Here is an 18,206-nt window from a genome sequence, read left to right as displayed (position 1 = left end):
AGAATGATAAAATTATGGCATTTGCAGGCAAATGGATGAAATTGGAGACTATCATGCTAAGTGAGATAAGCCAATCTCAAAAAACCAAAGGACAAATGATATTGCTAATAAGTGGATGATGACACATAATGGGGGTTGGGAGGGGTTAGTGTTAGGGTTAGAGTTAGGGTTAGGGAGGGGGGCAAGAATGGAGGCAAGAATGGAAGGACTGTATAGAGGGAAAAGAGGGGTGGGAGGGGTGGGGGGAACGGAAAAATAGCAGAATGAATCAAACAACATTACCTTATGTAAATTGATGATTACACAAATGGTATGCCTTTACGCCATGTACAGAGAAAAAACATGTATCCCATTTGTTTACAATTAAAAAAAATTAAGGATGAAATAAAATCTTCTGTGATAAACAAAGCTAAAAGAATTTATAACTAGAAAGACTACACTACGAAACATACTGAATAAAATTTTCATGAAGAAGGAATGAAAAATAAAAATAAAATCCAGCAGAGGGAAGAACTACACTAGAAGCACAGTTCCTTGATTCAAAGGAAAATCAAATTCAACTGAAAAATTAGAAATAAATCAAAAAGGCAGAAAATAAAAATTCTCTCATAATAACAACTTTGAATGTAAATGGTCAAAACTCTTTGATCAAAACATGGGTTGGAAGATTAAATTAAAAAAACAAGACCCGACAATATGCTGTCTGTAAGAGATTCACTTCACAGGCCAAGACATTCACACTCTGAAAGTAAAAAGATGGCAAGAAACCATACCACTCACATGAATCTTGCAAACAAGCAGGGTTACCATTTTCATGTCAGATAAAGTGAACTTCAAGCCAAAATTAATCAGAAGAGACAAAGAAGGACATTTTATACTGCTTAAGGAAATCATACACCCAGAAGATAAAACAATTTAAAATATTCATGTTCCAAACAGTGGAGCATGTGTGTATGGCAAACAAACACTTTTCAAGAATCAAATAGACCACAATACAATAATACTGGATGGCTTTAAAATGCCTCTTCCATAACTGGATAGATCATCCAAACAATAACTAAGTAAAGATTCTATAGAATTTAAAAAAAACTACAATTGATAATTTGGACCTAACAGACATCTTTAGAAAATTTTCACCCATTAATGACTGAATTTATTTCCTTCTCAGAAGCACATGAAACATTTTCTAAAATAGACCATATTTAAGTCACAAAGCAAATCTTAGCAAATACAAAAAAAAAAAGACAAATACCTTGCATTCTATCCGATTATATGAATGAAATTAGACATTAATGGTAAGATAAAAAACAAAAAATGCTGTAACATCTAGAGATTAAATAATAATCTCTTGAATGATAAATGGATATCAGGGGAATTGGGGGAGAAATATAAAAATACTTAGAGGTAAATGAGAACAGGGATATTATACAAAATCTTTGGGACAGTATGAAGACAATTCTAAGAGCAAAGTTGACAGCATTGATACATTGATATATGCATACGTACATTAGAAGTGTGGAATGATAATAAACAACCTAATATTACTTCTTAAGACCGTAGACAAACCAACACCAAAATCAGTAGAAGAGAGGGAATTATTAAAAGCAGAGCCAAAATCAATGAAATTGAGGTTTTAAAAAATACAAAAGATCAATGAAACAAAGAATTGATTTTTTGAAAGAATAAGCAAAATTGATAAACACTAGGTCAAACTAAGTGACTTGGGAGGCTGAGGCAGAAAGATCACGAGTTCAAAGGGTGCTAAACAACTCAGCAATACAAAATAGGGCTGGGGATGTGGCTCAGTGGTCAAGTGTCCCTGAGTTCAATCCCCAATACCCTTCAAAATAAATAATTAAATAAATAAGAGCGAAACCCCACAAATTATCAAAATCCAAGATGAAAAAGGAAATATCACCACAGATACTTCTGAAATCATCAGAAACTGTGATCGTCAGAAAATTTATACGCCAATAAACTAGAAAATCTTGAAGATAAGAACAAATTCCTAGAGACATACAAGCTACCCAAATTAAACCAGGAAGACACAGAAAACTTAAACAGATCAATTTTACTCATGAAATTGAAGCAACCACCAAAAGCCTTCCAACAAAGAAAAGTCCAGGACCAAATGAGTTCTTAGCCGAGTTCTACCAAACCTTCAAAAAAGAACTAACATCAATCCTCCTCAAATTACTCCATCAAATAGAAGAGGATGGAACTCTTCCAAGCTCATTCTATGAAGCCAGTGTTACCCTGATTCCAAAACCAAAGACATATTAAGGAAAGAAAATTTCATACCAATATCTTTGGTGAACATGGATGAAAACATTCTTAATAAAATATTGGTAAATCACATAAAAAACACAACAAAAAATTATTGCCTCATGATCAAGTGGGATTCATCCAAGGGAGGCAAGGTTGGTTCAACATACAGAAATCAATAAATGTAATTCATCATGTAAATAGACTTAAAGGCAAGAATCACATGATTATCTCAATAGATGCAGAGAAAGCATTGGGCAAAGTACCATGCCCATTAAAGTTTAAAACACTAGAAAAACTACCGATAGAAGGAAACTACCTCAACATTGTAAAGGACATATGACCAACCCAAGGCCAATATTATTCTGAATGGAGAAAAACTGAAAGCATTTTCTCTACAAATAGGAACAAGACAAGAATGACCACTTTTACTCCTCCTATTCAACATAGTTCTTGAAACTTTAACCACAGCAATTAGGTAAGAGAAGAAAACTAAAGGAATATGAAAAGGAAAAGAAGAGCTCTAACTATCCCTATTTGCAGAGGATATGATTCCATATTTAGAAGACCCAAAAATTCCACCAGAAGACTTCTAGAGCTATAAATGAATTCAACAAAGTATCAGAACACAAAATCAACACCCAGAAATCAATTGAGTTCCTATTCTCCAATGATGAATCTGCTGGAAAACATATTAGGAAAACTATCTCATTCACAATAGACTTAAAACAAAATTTGGTAATCAATCTAACAAAAGAGGTGAAGGGCCTCTACCATGAAAACTATAGAATGCCAAAGAGAGAAATTGAAGACGACCTTAGCAGATGGAAAGACCTCCCATGTTTTTGGATAGGGAGAATTAATATTGTCAAAATAACTATACTACCAAAAGCACTCCAAGATTCAATCTGATTCTCATCAAAATGCCAATGATATTCTTCAGAGATAGAAAAATCAGCCATGAAATTCATTTGGAAAAATAAAAGACCCAGAATAGCCAAAGCAATCATTGATGAGAAAAACAAACAGGAGGTATCATAATACTGGATCTCAAATTACACTACAGAGCTATAGTAACAAAAACAGCATGGTACTAGCGCCAAAACAGACAAGAAGACCAATGGAATGGAATAGCAGACACAGAGTCAAACCCATATAAATACTTATCTTGTGCTAGACAAATGTGCAAAAAACATATGTTGAAGAAAAGATAGCCTCTTTAACAAATGGTGCTTTAAAAACTGAAAATCCATGTAGTAGAATGAAATTTAACCCCTATCACTCACCCTGCACAAAACTTAACTCAAAGTGGATCACAGACCTTGGAATTAGACCAGAAACCCTGTACCGACTAGAAGAAAATGTAGGCCCAACACTCCAACATGTCAGCTCAGGAAGTGATTTCTTAACAAAACTCCAAAGTGCAAAAAGCAAATTTCAACAAAATGGATTCTACTGTCATGTATAAGTAAGAAGAACCAATAAAATAAATCCCTTTGAAAATTAGAAAACACTGTAGGCATGTGCGCATATATATATATATATATATATATATATACATACATACACACACATACACATAGAAGCTAGTACATGTTATTAGAGATTATATGTGTGTACATGTAATTTCATATATAGTTTCACATAATGCACATATATTACATATACCCATGTTTCCTGATTCTCATTATAGTAAATGAAAGTCCTAAATCTAATATTATAAACCCCTATTATACTTTCCTGTTTTTTATTCTTTAATTCCATGTAGAATAAGAATTATCAGTAAATGGGCAAATAAAATAAGCAGACATTCCTCAAAGGGAGAAATTAAAATGGCAAACAAGTGTGTGAATAAAAATTCAACATCATTAACAATCAGGGAAATGAAAATGAAAATGGCACCAAAATTTAATCTCACCCTAGCTAGAATGGCAACCATCAGGAATAGAAACAATACGTGCTGGTAAGGATGTGAAGAGAAAGGAATACTTATATGTTGTTGATGAGACTGCAAATTATTATTTCCTAGTTATTCCCTACAAATTATTAAGGAATAAGATCAACCATATTGTATTATATACATGTACATAGGTAACATGATGAATCCCACTTTCATGTATAGATATAATACACCAACAAAAAGTACCTATGAATAACTAAAAGGAAGACGTGAAGAGTAGAAAAAGGGAAACGGGAAAGAAAGGGGAAATACTGGGGAACCAATTAGACTAAACTACATTTTGTGCATGTTTGAATGTCAGAATGGACCCCACTATTATATATAATTACAATGCACTAATAAAACACAAATATAATTATGGAAAAATTAAAAATCTATAAACAGGATGGCATCAAATTAAAAGCTTCCTTACAGCAAAGGAAACAATCAAGAGCATGAAGAGAGAGCCTACGGAATGGGAGAAAATCTTTGTCACCTGCACTTCAGATATGGCATTAATATCCAGAATATACAAAGAGCTCAAAAAACTTCACACCAAAAAAAAAAAAAAAAACAAAACAAACAACAACAAAAAAAAAACTGAGGAGCTAGGGAGATAGCTCAGTCAGTAGAGTACTTGCCTTGCAAGCACAAGGCCCTGGATTCAATGCCTGGCACCCCCTAAAAAGAAAAAAAACCTGAAAAACACCAAATAACCCAGTCAATAAATGAATAAAGGAACTAAGCAGACACTTGTCAAATGAAGAAATATGAATGTTCAACAAATACCTGAAAAAATTTCAATATCTCTAGCAATGAGAGAAATGCAAATTAAAACTACACTGAGATTTCATCTCCCTCCAGTCAAAATGACAATTGTCAAGAATATAAGGAACAATTTGTGTTGGTGAGGATGTGGGGAAAAGGGAATGCTCATGCATTGCTGGTGGCATTGCAAATTAATATAATCACTCTGGAAAGCAGTATGGAGATTCCTCAAAAAATTAGGAATGGAACAACCATATGACCCAGCTATCCCCCTCCTTGGTATATCTCCAAAGGATTTAAAATCAGCATACTACAGTAACGCATCCACATTAGTGTTTACAGCAGCACAGTTCACAATAACTAAGCTATGGAGCTAAACTAGGTGCCCTTCAACAGATGAATGGATAAAGAAAATGTGGTACAAATACACAATGAAATATTACTCAGCCATAAAGACGAATGAAATATGGCATTTGCTGGTAGATGAATGGATCTGGAGAGTATTATGTTAAGTGAAATAAGCCAATCCCCCAAACCCAAAGGTTGAATGTTTTCTTTGACATGCAGAAGCTAATCCAAAATAAAACCGGGGGTGGAGAGGTTGATTAAAAAAAGAATAGAAGATCAGAGGAGTAGACAAGGGGAAGAGAGGAGGGATGGGACAGGGAAAGTCAGTGGAATGAGTCTGATCTAACTTTCATATGTATATATATGAATATAATACAGTGAACTCACCATCATGTACATTTATAAGACACTAAGTAAAAACAAACCGACAAAAACCTGTAAGTAAATAGTAGAAAGATCAGTAGAGCAGAGGGTAGGAGAAGAGGAAGGGAGGGCAAGAGGAAATCCTGGGAACTGAATTAGAATAAATTATAGTCTTTGCTTTTATAGTTATGTCATATGGGGCTGGGGAGATAGCTCAGTTGGTAGAGAGCTTGCCTTGCATGCACAAGGCCCTGGTTCAATCCCCAGCACCACAAAACAAACAAACAAACAAAAAAACCCACATATTTATAATTATGTCATAGTATATTCTATTGTTATGTATAACTAAAAAACAAAAAAGAAAATAGAAGATGATTCATATCCTGGGTGGAATGGAGCAGGACAGTATGATATTTCATTACACAAACTCAGAATGGTTTGCAACTTAAGTTTATGTCTGCAATTTTCCATTTAATATTTTTCGACCAAAGTTGATCATGAGAAACTGTGGAAAGCAAAATTCAGGACAAGGGGAGAACTACTATACCTAAAAACGTGTCAATGACTTTGGAATTGGGCAATGGGTGGAAGTTGTAAGAATTTCAAGAAACATCATAAAGACAATAAAAAGGAACCAGGAGGCTGGAAATGGTGGCACATACCTGTAATCCCAGCAACTTCTGGGGCCAAGGTGAGAAGTTTAGGCCAGATTGGACCCTTTAGCAAGAGCCGGTATCAAAAGAAAAAAGAAAAAAAGGCTAGGAATGTAGCTCGGTGGTAAACCAGTTATCTAGCTCGCACAAAGCCCTGAGTTGGAAATGTTTCAAGAAGTGTACTCAGGAGCCATATTAATAGATTACTGCTGGGGAAGCTCATCCATACCTGATTTAGAGGATTTTGATGATAACACTGTGGACTTTGAATTGATGAAGTGGTGATTTTTCGGTTTGGATGATGACATTTTGCATTTTGAGTGGATGTTTTAGTGGGATGAGACTCAGAAACTTTGGGATGCGGTGAATGTATTCTGCATTTGGGAGGAACATGCGAGGGAGGGGCCCTTTGACTCGCGGTCTCTTCCATCAATCTGGGGGCTCCCAGGGATCGTTGTCTCCTGCAAACCAGAGATTCTAGCACATTTGGCTTGCCACTGGGCAAGCCATTGGTGAAGTCTAGTCCCTGGAGCCCCTGGACAGGACCAGGCCGTTTGCCAGCAGAGCTGTTTACTAGGGAGCACGCGCTGTGTGATCAGTCCGCGAAGCACATGCAAACTGACCAGATGGCGGGTGCCGGGCCCAAACAATCAGGCCTAGCCGGGCAGGGGCCCTGGGTGCTGGCTGCCGTCCTGTTCTGCTTGTGCCTCCAGCCACTGCATGCCCAGAACACCGTGCCCAACCTTATGGAGAGTAAGTGGGCAGATGCAAGGGGTGGCCTCAGAGGGGCCGGGTCCCAGTCGCCTCTCAGCCAGACTCATATCCCTTCACTTGCTCCTGAACCCTGACATCTTCCAGGATGACCAGAGTCAGGCCAAGTCTAGCTGAGGAAGCCCTGGGAATAGGCAGCCAGGAGGCCTTTGGCCTCAGGAAAGGGGCAGAGGAAGGGGGACTGTGAAGGCCTGCGGAAGGAGAATACACAAAGGCTACCCCTCTCCCCCGCGGTTTTTCTCCTGAATGAATCGCATCTCAGTTCAAGTACCAAGGTCCTGGATTAGCTTTCTGGGTGGGTTTTCACACCTTCTCTTTAACCAGTGGAGGTGGGAGGTCACGCCCAGTCAAGCAACCTAAGCTCTGAACAGTATCCCTCTGTCAGTTTTCAGTTTGTCTTCAAATAGGGCTGTGCTCCTTAAGTGAAATAAGATCTGAGAAGAGCCCAGTTCAGGACCCACCACCCTCACAAGAGCTCTGCTCTCTGGGGCCTTTTCCCTGAGACACAGCATCAGGCCTGTCACTTCACCCTGGGCCTTGGATATGCCTGCCAGTGAAATGACAGGAGGGGCCATGGTGTCCCCGAGGTCCTGTCGAAGTTGATATTTGGGGGCACCAAGGGTTGGTATCCTGAATGCAGGGTGCTTCATGTCTGGAATTGTCTCCACAGTATGTGGCAGGACCAGATTTACAGGGAAGATCTTTGGTGGTCAGAATGCAGAACCTCAAAAGTGGCCATGGCAGGCCAGTCTATTTCTCAATGGCACATATACCTGTGGAGCTGTCCTCATTGACAGCAACTGGGTGGCCTCTGCAGCCCACTGCTTCCAAAGGTGCAATTTCCTTCTGTGGGGCCCCAGCCACTAGAAAGGGACTGCAGGAGGGAGGCACAAGGTGGGCAGGCTAGAAAGTGAAGGTGCCCAGACTTTGCTATCCAGGCTTTGCTCTGGGATAGTTGGTGTCCCTGTGCTGTTGCCCTGCCCTTGGCAATGGTGCTGTGCAGCTGGAACGCCATCCCTGCTTGTCTGTGGGCATCTTCCAGGCAGAGGCCTCAGACTTCATCTCACACCCTAAGGCTGCTCTGCACTCCCCCACCCCTCCCATTTTGGTAAACCTACCAAGATGACGCTAACTGGAAATTAATTTACTCTAGTTGGAATTATCGACAAATTCCAGAAATCAGACTTTAGTTCTGAAATGCACCTCTACTTCTTATTTTCCATAAACACTAGGGAGCAAAATCTCGTTCCCCTCAGGGTGGACTTTGTGTCCTGGCTGCCTCTAGAAAGTGTCAGCAGGTATCATCAGACCTTCGTTAACTCCTGTGCAAATGGTAGTGACTGTGTCCTTGTCCCTGGCCACACATGCAGCACAGGCTCCAGGTGTTAGTCAGAATGCTAGTCCTAGGGCCCTGTGTCCCAGGGCAGGTGGATTGGGGCTAGCCTTGCAGCTGGCCTCCTCTAGCCAGGGCTCTCCACAAGCTATCCAGAGCACACTCACTGGAGGCTCCCCTGGGTCCTGGCCACCTGCACATCCCACTACATTCCTCTCTGGAGTTGTCCTGGGACCCTGTGTTTAACCAGCACCAGGGATTCCTGCCACTCCTGTAGTGTTATGTACTTAGGAAGAGATGAAGGCACTACCATCCCCCAGACTGGCATAAGGGATGAGTAAATAACTTCTGCCCTGAGAGAGCGAGGCAGATCATCAGGAGACTGACTCACTCTGTGGCCAGAGAGAGAAAGGAGGACATCACAGTTCAACCCAGAAGCCGCAGCTGTAGGATAGCTGACTTTGAGATCCCAATTGGGTATTACTCGTGTATTCAGCACCCAGGAGTATCAAGCCCCATTTAAAGCCCACATGGGAGATGTGGAGATGCACATCCCACCTTGAAAGCAAGGCACAAGCCTAACTTCCATGGTAGACCCCGTGGACATGGCAGGAGAGCCCCCATGTTTCCATTCAGAGTGGAAGCATGGAACTGGAGGGTCTTTGGGAGAGAAGGTTCCAGGCATGAGGAATCTGGGTAGGGGGACCACACAAGCAGGACATGTGGGCTGGGAGGTCACTAGTGTTTCAAAAACAGGAAGTTTCTATGTATTCCTCCATTTCCTCCACCACTACTTGTCGGGTGCCTGTGCCCAAGTTGGGAGCCAGCTTGTAGAGAGGCTGGTGTGTGAGGATTGGAGGGATGGGTCATGTTGGCCTGGGACGTGGGGACTTGGAGAAGCCTGTTGGGCCTTAAGAGGGTGTGATCAGGGATAAGAATGAGCCTCCTCTCTTCCCCTCCAAGATGGAGAGCAGCTTGATGTATCCTATATTTCTTTCCAGCAATAAGGTCCTCTGCTCCTTGGATTCTGGGGCATTCCTGAAAAGCTATTAGAAACCTTCAAAGGACTAATATCCTAGGGCTGTGGGCAGAACTGAACTCACCTGAAGAGAAGGGCTATCCCAGTATTAGAAAAGGAGGAGAGAGAAACTACTGAAATGATGGGGTGAGGTCTGGTTGCCTGCAGGGTGGGTGGGCAGTTAGGGCCAGGGTGCCTGTGCAGCACTCAGAGGATCTGCCCCCAACAGGTCCTACAACCCAGATGACTACCAGATCCTGCTAGGATACAACCGGCTGAGGGACCCCAGTAACTACAGCATGCAGATGACAGTGGGCAAGCTCATTGTCCACCCAGACTTCGACAAGCAACATTTCTTAGCGAATGACATCTGCTTGATGCAGCTGCACATGCCTGTGAAGTTCAACCCCCACATCCTACCCGCCTGTCTCCCGAGGAGCTCCACAAAGCCGGACCCTAAGATTTCCTGCTGGATAAGTGGCTGGGGGATGACAGTCGAGGAAGCTGAGCATGCAGGCAAAAGAGGGCAAGGGGTTGAGAGACCATTGTAGGCCCTTCCTGTCCTTCTACAACTTCACAGTTTCCTCAGTCAGCTGTGAAAAAACAAACAATAACAACAACAACAACAACAAAAACCTCTTACTTTTAGAGTCAGAAACTTGGGTTCTTTGACTCTGAGCCATTTTCAGTTCCAGGGCTCTGAACAACCACACTCCAAGACTCTGCTTTATTTTTCATGACCATGGAAGGTGTTGAGTGTCCTTAAGGAAAGGACATGTATCTGGCTGAGACAAGCTGGGCTGTTTATGGCAGAAGGGCATTTACCTCTGTGAACCTCACTGCTCAGCCCATTCTGCCAACTTCCACAGGTTCCACCTCTGTAGACTCAACCAATGGTGGATCTAAAGCATTGTTGGGCCAGGCATGTTGGCTCATGCCTATAATCCCAGTGGCTTAGGAGGCTGAGGCAGGAGAATGACCAGTTCAAAACTAGCCTCAGCAACTTAGTGAGACCTTAAGTAACTTAGTGAGACCCTATCTCTAAATAAAATTTTTAAAAGGGTTGGGATGTGGCTCAGTGGTTAAATGCTCCTGGATTCAGTCCACACACACACATACACACACACACACACACACCAAAATGGTGGGGGAGACATGGGGGTAGAGCAACACCTATTTTCATTATTCCATAAAAATTATAGTATAACAACTATTTACACCGAACTCACATTGTGTAAAGTATTAGAAGTAATCTAGGGATGACTTAGAGCCTAACAGAGTATGTGCATAGTTCTATGCATATACTATACCATTTTGTTTTATACAGGACTTGAGCATCTGAAATTTTGATATGGGGGTCCCAGCACATACTGAGGGATGACTGTGTAGTTTTAGATTGAGAGAGAAAATGTCAAGCAAAGATTTTTGCACAATGGAGAATGCTTTTGATTTTGAAAAATACATTGGTGAATGAAAACAAAGCAAAACGTAAATTTGGCATGATTCATAGAGTTACGATCTGGCAGAACATCTCTGTGTAGGCATTTGGGGACAGGAGCTTCTTTGGGGTTCAGGTCAGATCCATCATTCCTGTTCCTGGTCTGTAAACGTTAGTCATATAGTCTGGTCTTTAGAATAGCTAACCCTTCAACATTTCCAAAGACACCCTGCTGGGATGTATTGTCACTCTTTAAGAACCACTAGCAAGGCAAGAAGGATCTCCAAAATGGGTCTGGATAGTAGTTGGAGCATAAAGGGAAGTCATGGACTGGGACAACCACTAGGGCACAAAGTAGCTGACATTAGTGAGAGACTGTACCCTCAGCCGTCCTTTTTCCACACCCTCCCTTGACCACGGTTGCTGGGCCTGGACTCAGGTCTGGGGTTTGCCACCCATAAGGGCCTTAGCAAGCACTGTGCCAAAGTAAGCCATCTTCTTAGCTCATGTGGGGACCCCCAGCCACATCTGTGAGTGACAACCGGATATAGAATCCAGTTATCCAAGTCTACTTGCTCCTTGAGATGGGTTCAGTCTTACTTGGCACCTGTGATACGTGCCACTGCTACATCCTAGCCAGACCGGGAATTCTGTTTTTCATCCTTGCTGCCTCCAGCCCTGTCTCCACAAGTAGCCAGAGAATTGTTTCTGAAACATAAGTAGAACTTTCTGATATTTTCAAGTGTGCTTGGGATAAAAGCCTGATGCCACAACCTGGTGAGGAGGTCACTGCCTGTTCTGGACCATGCTATGATTGTGCCTCATCTTTTCAAGTCCTTGCTCTGGGCCTTGGCAGCCACACTGACCTCCATTCTGGTCCTTTCCACGCAGACCCCTTACCATGGCTCTCTAAACACCTTTTCCTCTGGTCTTGCCTGTCCCAGCCCCTGCCAGCTAGAGAGCACCCTCCTTCAGCAGGCAGGATGGAGAGGGAGTTGGCTTTGCTCTGGGCTGCACCTCACATCTGAATCCCCTCCCACAGAATTACTGCCACCTGACAAACCACTTCAGGAGGCAAAGGTCAGTCTCTTAGACAGTGAGGACTGTAACGCCTATTATAGATATCCAGACCCCAACACAACTGACCCAAGACCTGTTGGTGTATTCGAGGACATGGTGTGTGCCAGGGACCACATGAATGGATCATCCATCTGCCGAGTAAGTGAACCAGCTCATACTCTGCAGCTGGCTTGGCCACCTCTCTGCTGCTGTGTTGTCTGTGTTCTCTCCCTCTATATCCTCTTTGTACCTAAAGCCCCTAAAGAGCACCATATATCCCATCCATTTTCTTTGTATCTTTAAAAAAAAGTTGTCAAAGTATAACATGGAGGGAAGAGGAGATATAACTTGAACAGTTTGATGAATATTTAGATAGGGATATATTATTATACCAGCACCCACAGGATCCCACTCTTTCCCCTTCCTGTTACTAACTCCACCAAAATACCCCCCTCCTGGCTTCTGGTGCCATAACTTTGTGTTTAGACTTAACCTGAATGCAAATTATATGTGATATAGGCTTTTGCCTGGTCTCTTCTAGTCAATAATATGCCAGTGACATTTATTTGTACACATTTATACTTATCCATTCTTATAATCAGCAATTTTGGGCAGGTTCCATATGGGGTCTGTGTGAATGTCATTGCTGTGAACATCCTGCTGTGTGTGAGCTTTAGGTTCATAATTTTGATTGGGAGTCACGCTGGCAGTGGAGTTGTTATGTCATGAGGTATGCATATGTTCCTCTCATGAGGATACTCCAAACAGATTTCCAAGCTGGTTGTATCCATTTACACTCCCACCAGCATGAGAGTGAGTGTTCAGTTTGCTGCACATTGTTGCCAGTACTTTGAATCACCCAAAATTTTCATTTTAACCACTGTGATTTTTAATCTGCATTTCTCTGGTACCTCATGAAGATAAATATTTTTCTCATATGTTTACTGCAAATTTTTAAAAATATGTTATTGCCCTTTTTATGAAATGTATACAAGTTTCCTCCCCTCCAACTACGGGGTCATCTGTCTTTTGTATTGAATCATAGGAGTTCTTTATATATTGTGGATAGGAGTCCATCATGGGATGCATGATTATGAATGTTCGCTGTGTAAACTTTCCATTTCATGGTGGAGAAACTAAAGCCCAGAGAGGAAGTGGACAACACTCTAAGGATACATGGCCCTAGCCAAGCTTGGAGAGGCTCTGACCTCCTTGAGAGCTGTGGCCCCCAGGTGTCCTCTTGCAGCCTCCCCTTCCTCTTCTGCACTTTCCCTCTTGCTCCTGCTCTTGCCTTGGCTGTCCCTGCAGCTCAGAAGTATACTACTCTGACATGTCATAAAACTCCTCACACGTACACTTCCGGCCCCCACAACCTCCTCCCGTTACTCCGTCCTCACTCCCCAGCAGGACTCGCCTCTGGGGTGTTTGCATGCGCTCTTTTTTGCTTTCCATCCTTACCTGTCTGTCAGATGCTGCAGGAGGTCCCTCCTACCTCCCCTGCACTCTTCACCTCTCCTGACACCGAGACCCAACCACTACTCCATGCTCAGTCTGCTGTTCTTGCCTTGCATTTTGAACCTATTGAAGAGGAGGTCAGGCATGGCACCCCTGTGTGCTGACCATTTCCCATCAGACACTGCCACCCCTTCTCCTACAGCTGCATCTTCACCCGTCCTAGAACCCTGCTGCTGGCCTGGCCCAGCAGCCCCAGAACATCCATCCTTTCAGAATCTGCACTGGGTCCCCTCACCTCCCTGCTGAGCACTTCCATGTCTCCCCCCATGTCTGACCACACTCAGGCCTCCACTCCCCGCAGTCTCCTCAGAGAAGCTCTGATGGTCCAGTTGGTGCAGTCCTCCTGGGCCTCCTCCTCTTGCCTCTGTGGCCCCCTTTTCACATGTCACGTATGCAGGGGTGGGGACATGTGGACTGCCACACTGGTGACTCATGGAGCACTGCTTGCGCAGAGGCTGCTCAGGGGTGTGATTCGACAGATGGCTGGAGGGCAACATGTTTCTCAGAGTTCCATTTTTTTGGCCTGTGAGATAAAAGCATTTCACCTGTGACACCAGGGACCTTTCCTTCTGGAGGCCTGGCTACTCTTAACAGTACCCAGCCTTCTTCTGAAGACCTGGAAGCTCCCTGTGGTGCCAGCTGACCCCCAGGCTGGGCCCAGCAGCACCTTTTTACCCTTAGCACATTCAACAGCTTGGCATTTGCTAAAGAAGCTCAACCAAGGAATTGAAGAAACACTAGAGACCTTATTAAATCAAAGACAAAGGCATAGATGCCATGCTGGGCAGAGGATTCAGCCAAAGTCTGTGGGCCAGGCCTCCGGGCCAGCCACCCACCCACCCCATGGACCTCAAGGGCATCTCTCCCATGTGGATGGAAGGGTGGAGGGCATACTTGTGGATGGGAGTCCATCATTGGATGCATGGTGCTTTCTCGTAGGTCTGAGACTGCCAGCTGTGGAATGGGGCTCTAGGATCCAGTCCTGGAGGTGTTGAGCCAGGGGTTTCCTCTATACCTGGATTTTAAAAATTACCCCCATGGTTCTGATGAGCACTGCTCAGAAAGTGTCCATCTTGTCCACTCCATACTGGGTAATGCATATTCCTCCTTGTCTTGGTTCTACTATATGTCTTGGTTTCTTTCCTCAGGGAGATTCTGGGGGTCCCCTGGTCTGCCCCGTGGAAGGTGTTTGGTACCTGTTTGGACTGAGCAGCTGGAGTACAGAATGTCACTCTCCCATTGGTCCCAGTGTATTCACCAATCTCAGCTACTTTGCTGACTGGATCAAGTACCACAAGCAGGAGGCTTCTACCCCCAGCACCACCATGGCCCCACCTACACAGAAGCACCCTGCTCTGAGCCCTGTTCTGAAGCCCAGGATGACTGCGCTGCTGTCTTCTCAGTTCCTCCTGCTGTGGCTGATTTCGTTCAATGCTTGGTGACAGGCTCACAGCACCTCAATGCCCAGCACTCCTCCACAAAGGCCCTTGCTGAGCTCTTCACTGTCCTTCCATGCTTCCATCTCTGGGATGTGCTGTCCATCTAAGGCCCAGGCCTGATGAAATAAAAACAACCCAAGAAGCTTTTGGCTCCTGCTTTGGACCTGTCAGTGCCACACCTCATGCCCCACTAGGTTTCAAGCTGCTCAGTAGCAGAAGGCCTCCCTCCTCCCTGGGCAGGGTCAGCTGAGGGGACATCCAGGAGACCAGGCTGGTCATATGGGGGTTCAGTCACTGTCCTCAGGTATGCAGTCTTCTAAAAGAAGGAGCCACAGTGAGGCTGGAACTTCGGTGTGTGGAGGAAGAAGTTCACGCTCCTGGAGCAGGATGATTTGCTGCAGATGAGCATGAGCAAGTATCTTCCAGGCCCACAGATCACAGAGGCGATTCTGGAGAAGTTTCAAGTGAAGGGCAAAGGGCCCTGAGGTCTGTGGTCTTGGGTCAGCAATCTTTGGAGCCCTGGTGTCCCTGTACCCACCCTCCCCATGACTCCGTAAGCATGGGCCCCAGTGCCTGTGGGCTTGCTTCAGCTTGTGTGGTTGAGGCTTGGAAGGCCCAGGACATGCTGGCCTAGCCCTCAGCTGGCCCCTGGAGCACTGGCCACCCACGGTTCCTGTTGCCACTTTCCTTCCACGCAGGGTGGTTCATGCCGCCTGGCCTGGTGTTCACCCATAGGACAACTTCTGTAGACCTACTGGATCACAGCTTCAGCCTGAATCCCCACTACCTGGGACCCACCTCAGCACTCCCATTATCCAGGTTCAATCTACTTTTACAGATCTAGAATCCAAAGCCTAGCATGGCCCAGTTACTTGTCTGAGGTCACATAGATAGTAACCTGTAGAGGAGGGTTTCACACTGAGATCTGGAGAGAGATCACAAGAGTTTGTTCTTCCCACTTGTGCACGTCATTTCCAGATGCCACAGGCCCTGTCTGACTTTGCCTTGGAGGCCACAGTTTAGAGACATTGGCTTCCCTGCCCCAAGTGCAGTGTAGGAATCCCTCTGGTTGGTAGCAAGGGAGGTTCCCAAATAATAAAATGGAGGTCAGGGTTGCGAACAGATCTGCAGGACTGGTGAGCCAGGGGCTCGGGGTGGCCCTTGCATGACTTTCACCAAACTCAGCAGTGGGGCTTTCAGGTCTCCCTGTATGCTGCTGGCCCTGTCTCAAAAATCAAACCTGGATGAGCCGTGGAGGAGAGAAGAAAATGTGGACTTCAGAAAGTAACCAAAATCAGAACCTGGAGGTGGGGGTGAGGGTAGGGCAGTGGAGGATGGGCCTGAGGAAGACTGTTCTCCTGCTCCACTCTTACTTCCCACTATGATTTCTTCCAGGCTGTGTGTGTGTGTGTGTGTGTGTGTGTGCTCGAGTGCATTGTTAGAGATGGAACCCAAGGGCTCACATAAACTAGGCAATTGTCCTACCACTGACCTGCATCCCAGCCTCTCTTACAAGCCTTTGAGTTGAAGCCCTGGCTATTGGAGTTGCCCGGCAGGAAGAGGGTGTGGGAGAAAGAGAAGTGCTGTGGTGCCTGGGGCCCTCCCCTTCAGCTCCTCAGGACTTTAATCTTTCGAGGGGCATGTTAGCAGACTGAGAGAATAGCAGCTGTTAATTCGGTGAACACGTACACTTATACCACAGTCAGTAACCACCTCAGAAGTAGATTGCACATGGGAAATACAGCAGAAACTGTATCATGCTGGCAAAGACAGACAACACAGTTTTAATAAGCTCAATATGTATCCTTATGGATATAAATAGCAAGAAGACATGAGACAAAAAAAGAACACACACAAGAAAAAACACAAGTCAAAATATTACATATGAAAAATATAATTGTTAAATTAATGAGTGCAGTAGATTGGGAGAATAGTAGGATCAATACAGATGAAAGAGGAATGCAATCATTACTTTGTATGAACATTACGAGGTATGGGCTTTGGAGATGGTACATTTAAGTTGGTATATTTTCAGAGTTCTTATTTACAAAAGAACCAATTTTCATCTGGATGCAGTGACACATGCTTGTAATCCCTGCAATGTGGGCTACTGAGACAGGAGGATCACAAATTCAAGACTAGACTTCACAATTTAGTGTCACAATAAAAAATAAAAAGGTCTAAAAATGTTGCTCAATGGCAGAGCTCTCCTGAAAAAAAAAAAAAAAAGGAACCAATTGGTTGGGTGTAAAGGCATGAGAAAGCCCAGAGCAAGAACCTGCACAAGCAGCAGCAACAGAGATTTTTGTCACTCTTAGGCCCTCAGGAATAAGAAAGGGAGAGCTTGGAGAGAAGGGGCATTTAGAGGACAGCCAGACATGGTGGCCCTCACCTATAAACCCAGTGACTTGGGAGGCTGAAGCAGGAGCATCACAAGTTGAATACCAGAGTCAGCTACTTAGCAGAATCCTGTCTGACAAAAACAAAGGTGTGTGTGGCAGGGGTGCACTGGGGACATAACTCAGATATAAAGCACACCTGGGTTCTACTCTCAGTACCATAAATAAGTAAATATAATAAAATGAAAATGAACAGCTCTAAAGTCAAATGATTCAAATATAAATAATGATAATGCATGAATAAATAATAATCTAAAAATTATCAGAGTAAAACTCTTAGGCATAAAAATCAGTAAAAATAAAGTAACAGCGATGAAATAATTTTAAAATACGCATATAATAAAAAATGACTTTAAAGCTAAAAAAATCAGAGAGCATACACCATTTAAAGGGCATAACTAGATTTTGGTGAGACAGTGGCAGTGATTCCCTCTGAGCCGTCATTAGGGTCTCCCTCTGCTGATGGACAGACTCAGTCACAGTCACAGAAGTGGTCATGAGAGAGGTGACCCTATAAAAGTGGGGAGAAGGACAAAGTCAGGAAATCTCCAGAAAAAAACTTGTGTGTTTTAGCATTTCACAGGAGAGATGGCCATGTAAAGTTAGAAAAACAACATAAATCATATTACTCTCTAGGAATTTAAGAAAACAAATCTCAGATTTAAAAAATTATCCCAGTATGGTGGTTGGTGCACACCTGTTTCCTACAGACTTAGGAAGTTGAGGCAGGAGTATCACAAGTTCGAGACCAACCTGGGCAACAGTGAGACCCTCTCGCAAATATAAAAAGTAAAAAGGGCTGAAGCTATAGCTCAGTAGTAAAGTGTCCTTGGGGTCAATCCCCAGTACTTAAAAGAGAAAAAGAAAATTAGTGGTTTTACCGTAATAAAATGATAAA

The 18,206-nt window shown here is 43.6% G+C and overlaps 1 protein-coding gene across 1 annotated transcript; it reads left to right on the top strand.

The window, feature by feature from the left end:
* Nucleotides 1-6,962: 6,962 nt before the first annotated feature.
* LOC306658010 (serine protease 40-like) lies at nt 6,963-14,912 on the top strand (the record flags this gene model as incomplete). The annotated part of the gene is made up of 6 exons (XM_079134647.1): nt 6,963-7,089; nt 7,778-7,940; nt 9,688-9,974; nt 11,939-12,114; nt 13,425-13,547; nt 14,619-14,912. The coding sequence occupies 6 exons, from the start codon at nt 6,963-6,965 to the stop codon at nt 14,910-14,912; spliced, it is 1,170 nt and encodes a 389-aa protein (XP_078990773.1).
* Between the last annotated feature and the right edge of the window lie 3,294 nt (nt 14,913-18,206).

The sequence above is a fragment of the Sciurus vulgaris genome, assembly GCF_902686455.1.
Source record: "Sciurus vulgaris genome assembly, chromosome: 3".
Lineage (NCBI taxonomy): Eukaryota > Metazoa > Chordata > Mammalia > Rodentia > Sciuridae > Sciurus > Sciurus vulgaris.
This window is presented reverse-complemented; position numbering and strand designations above follow the sequence as displayed.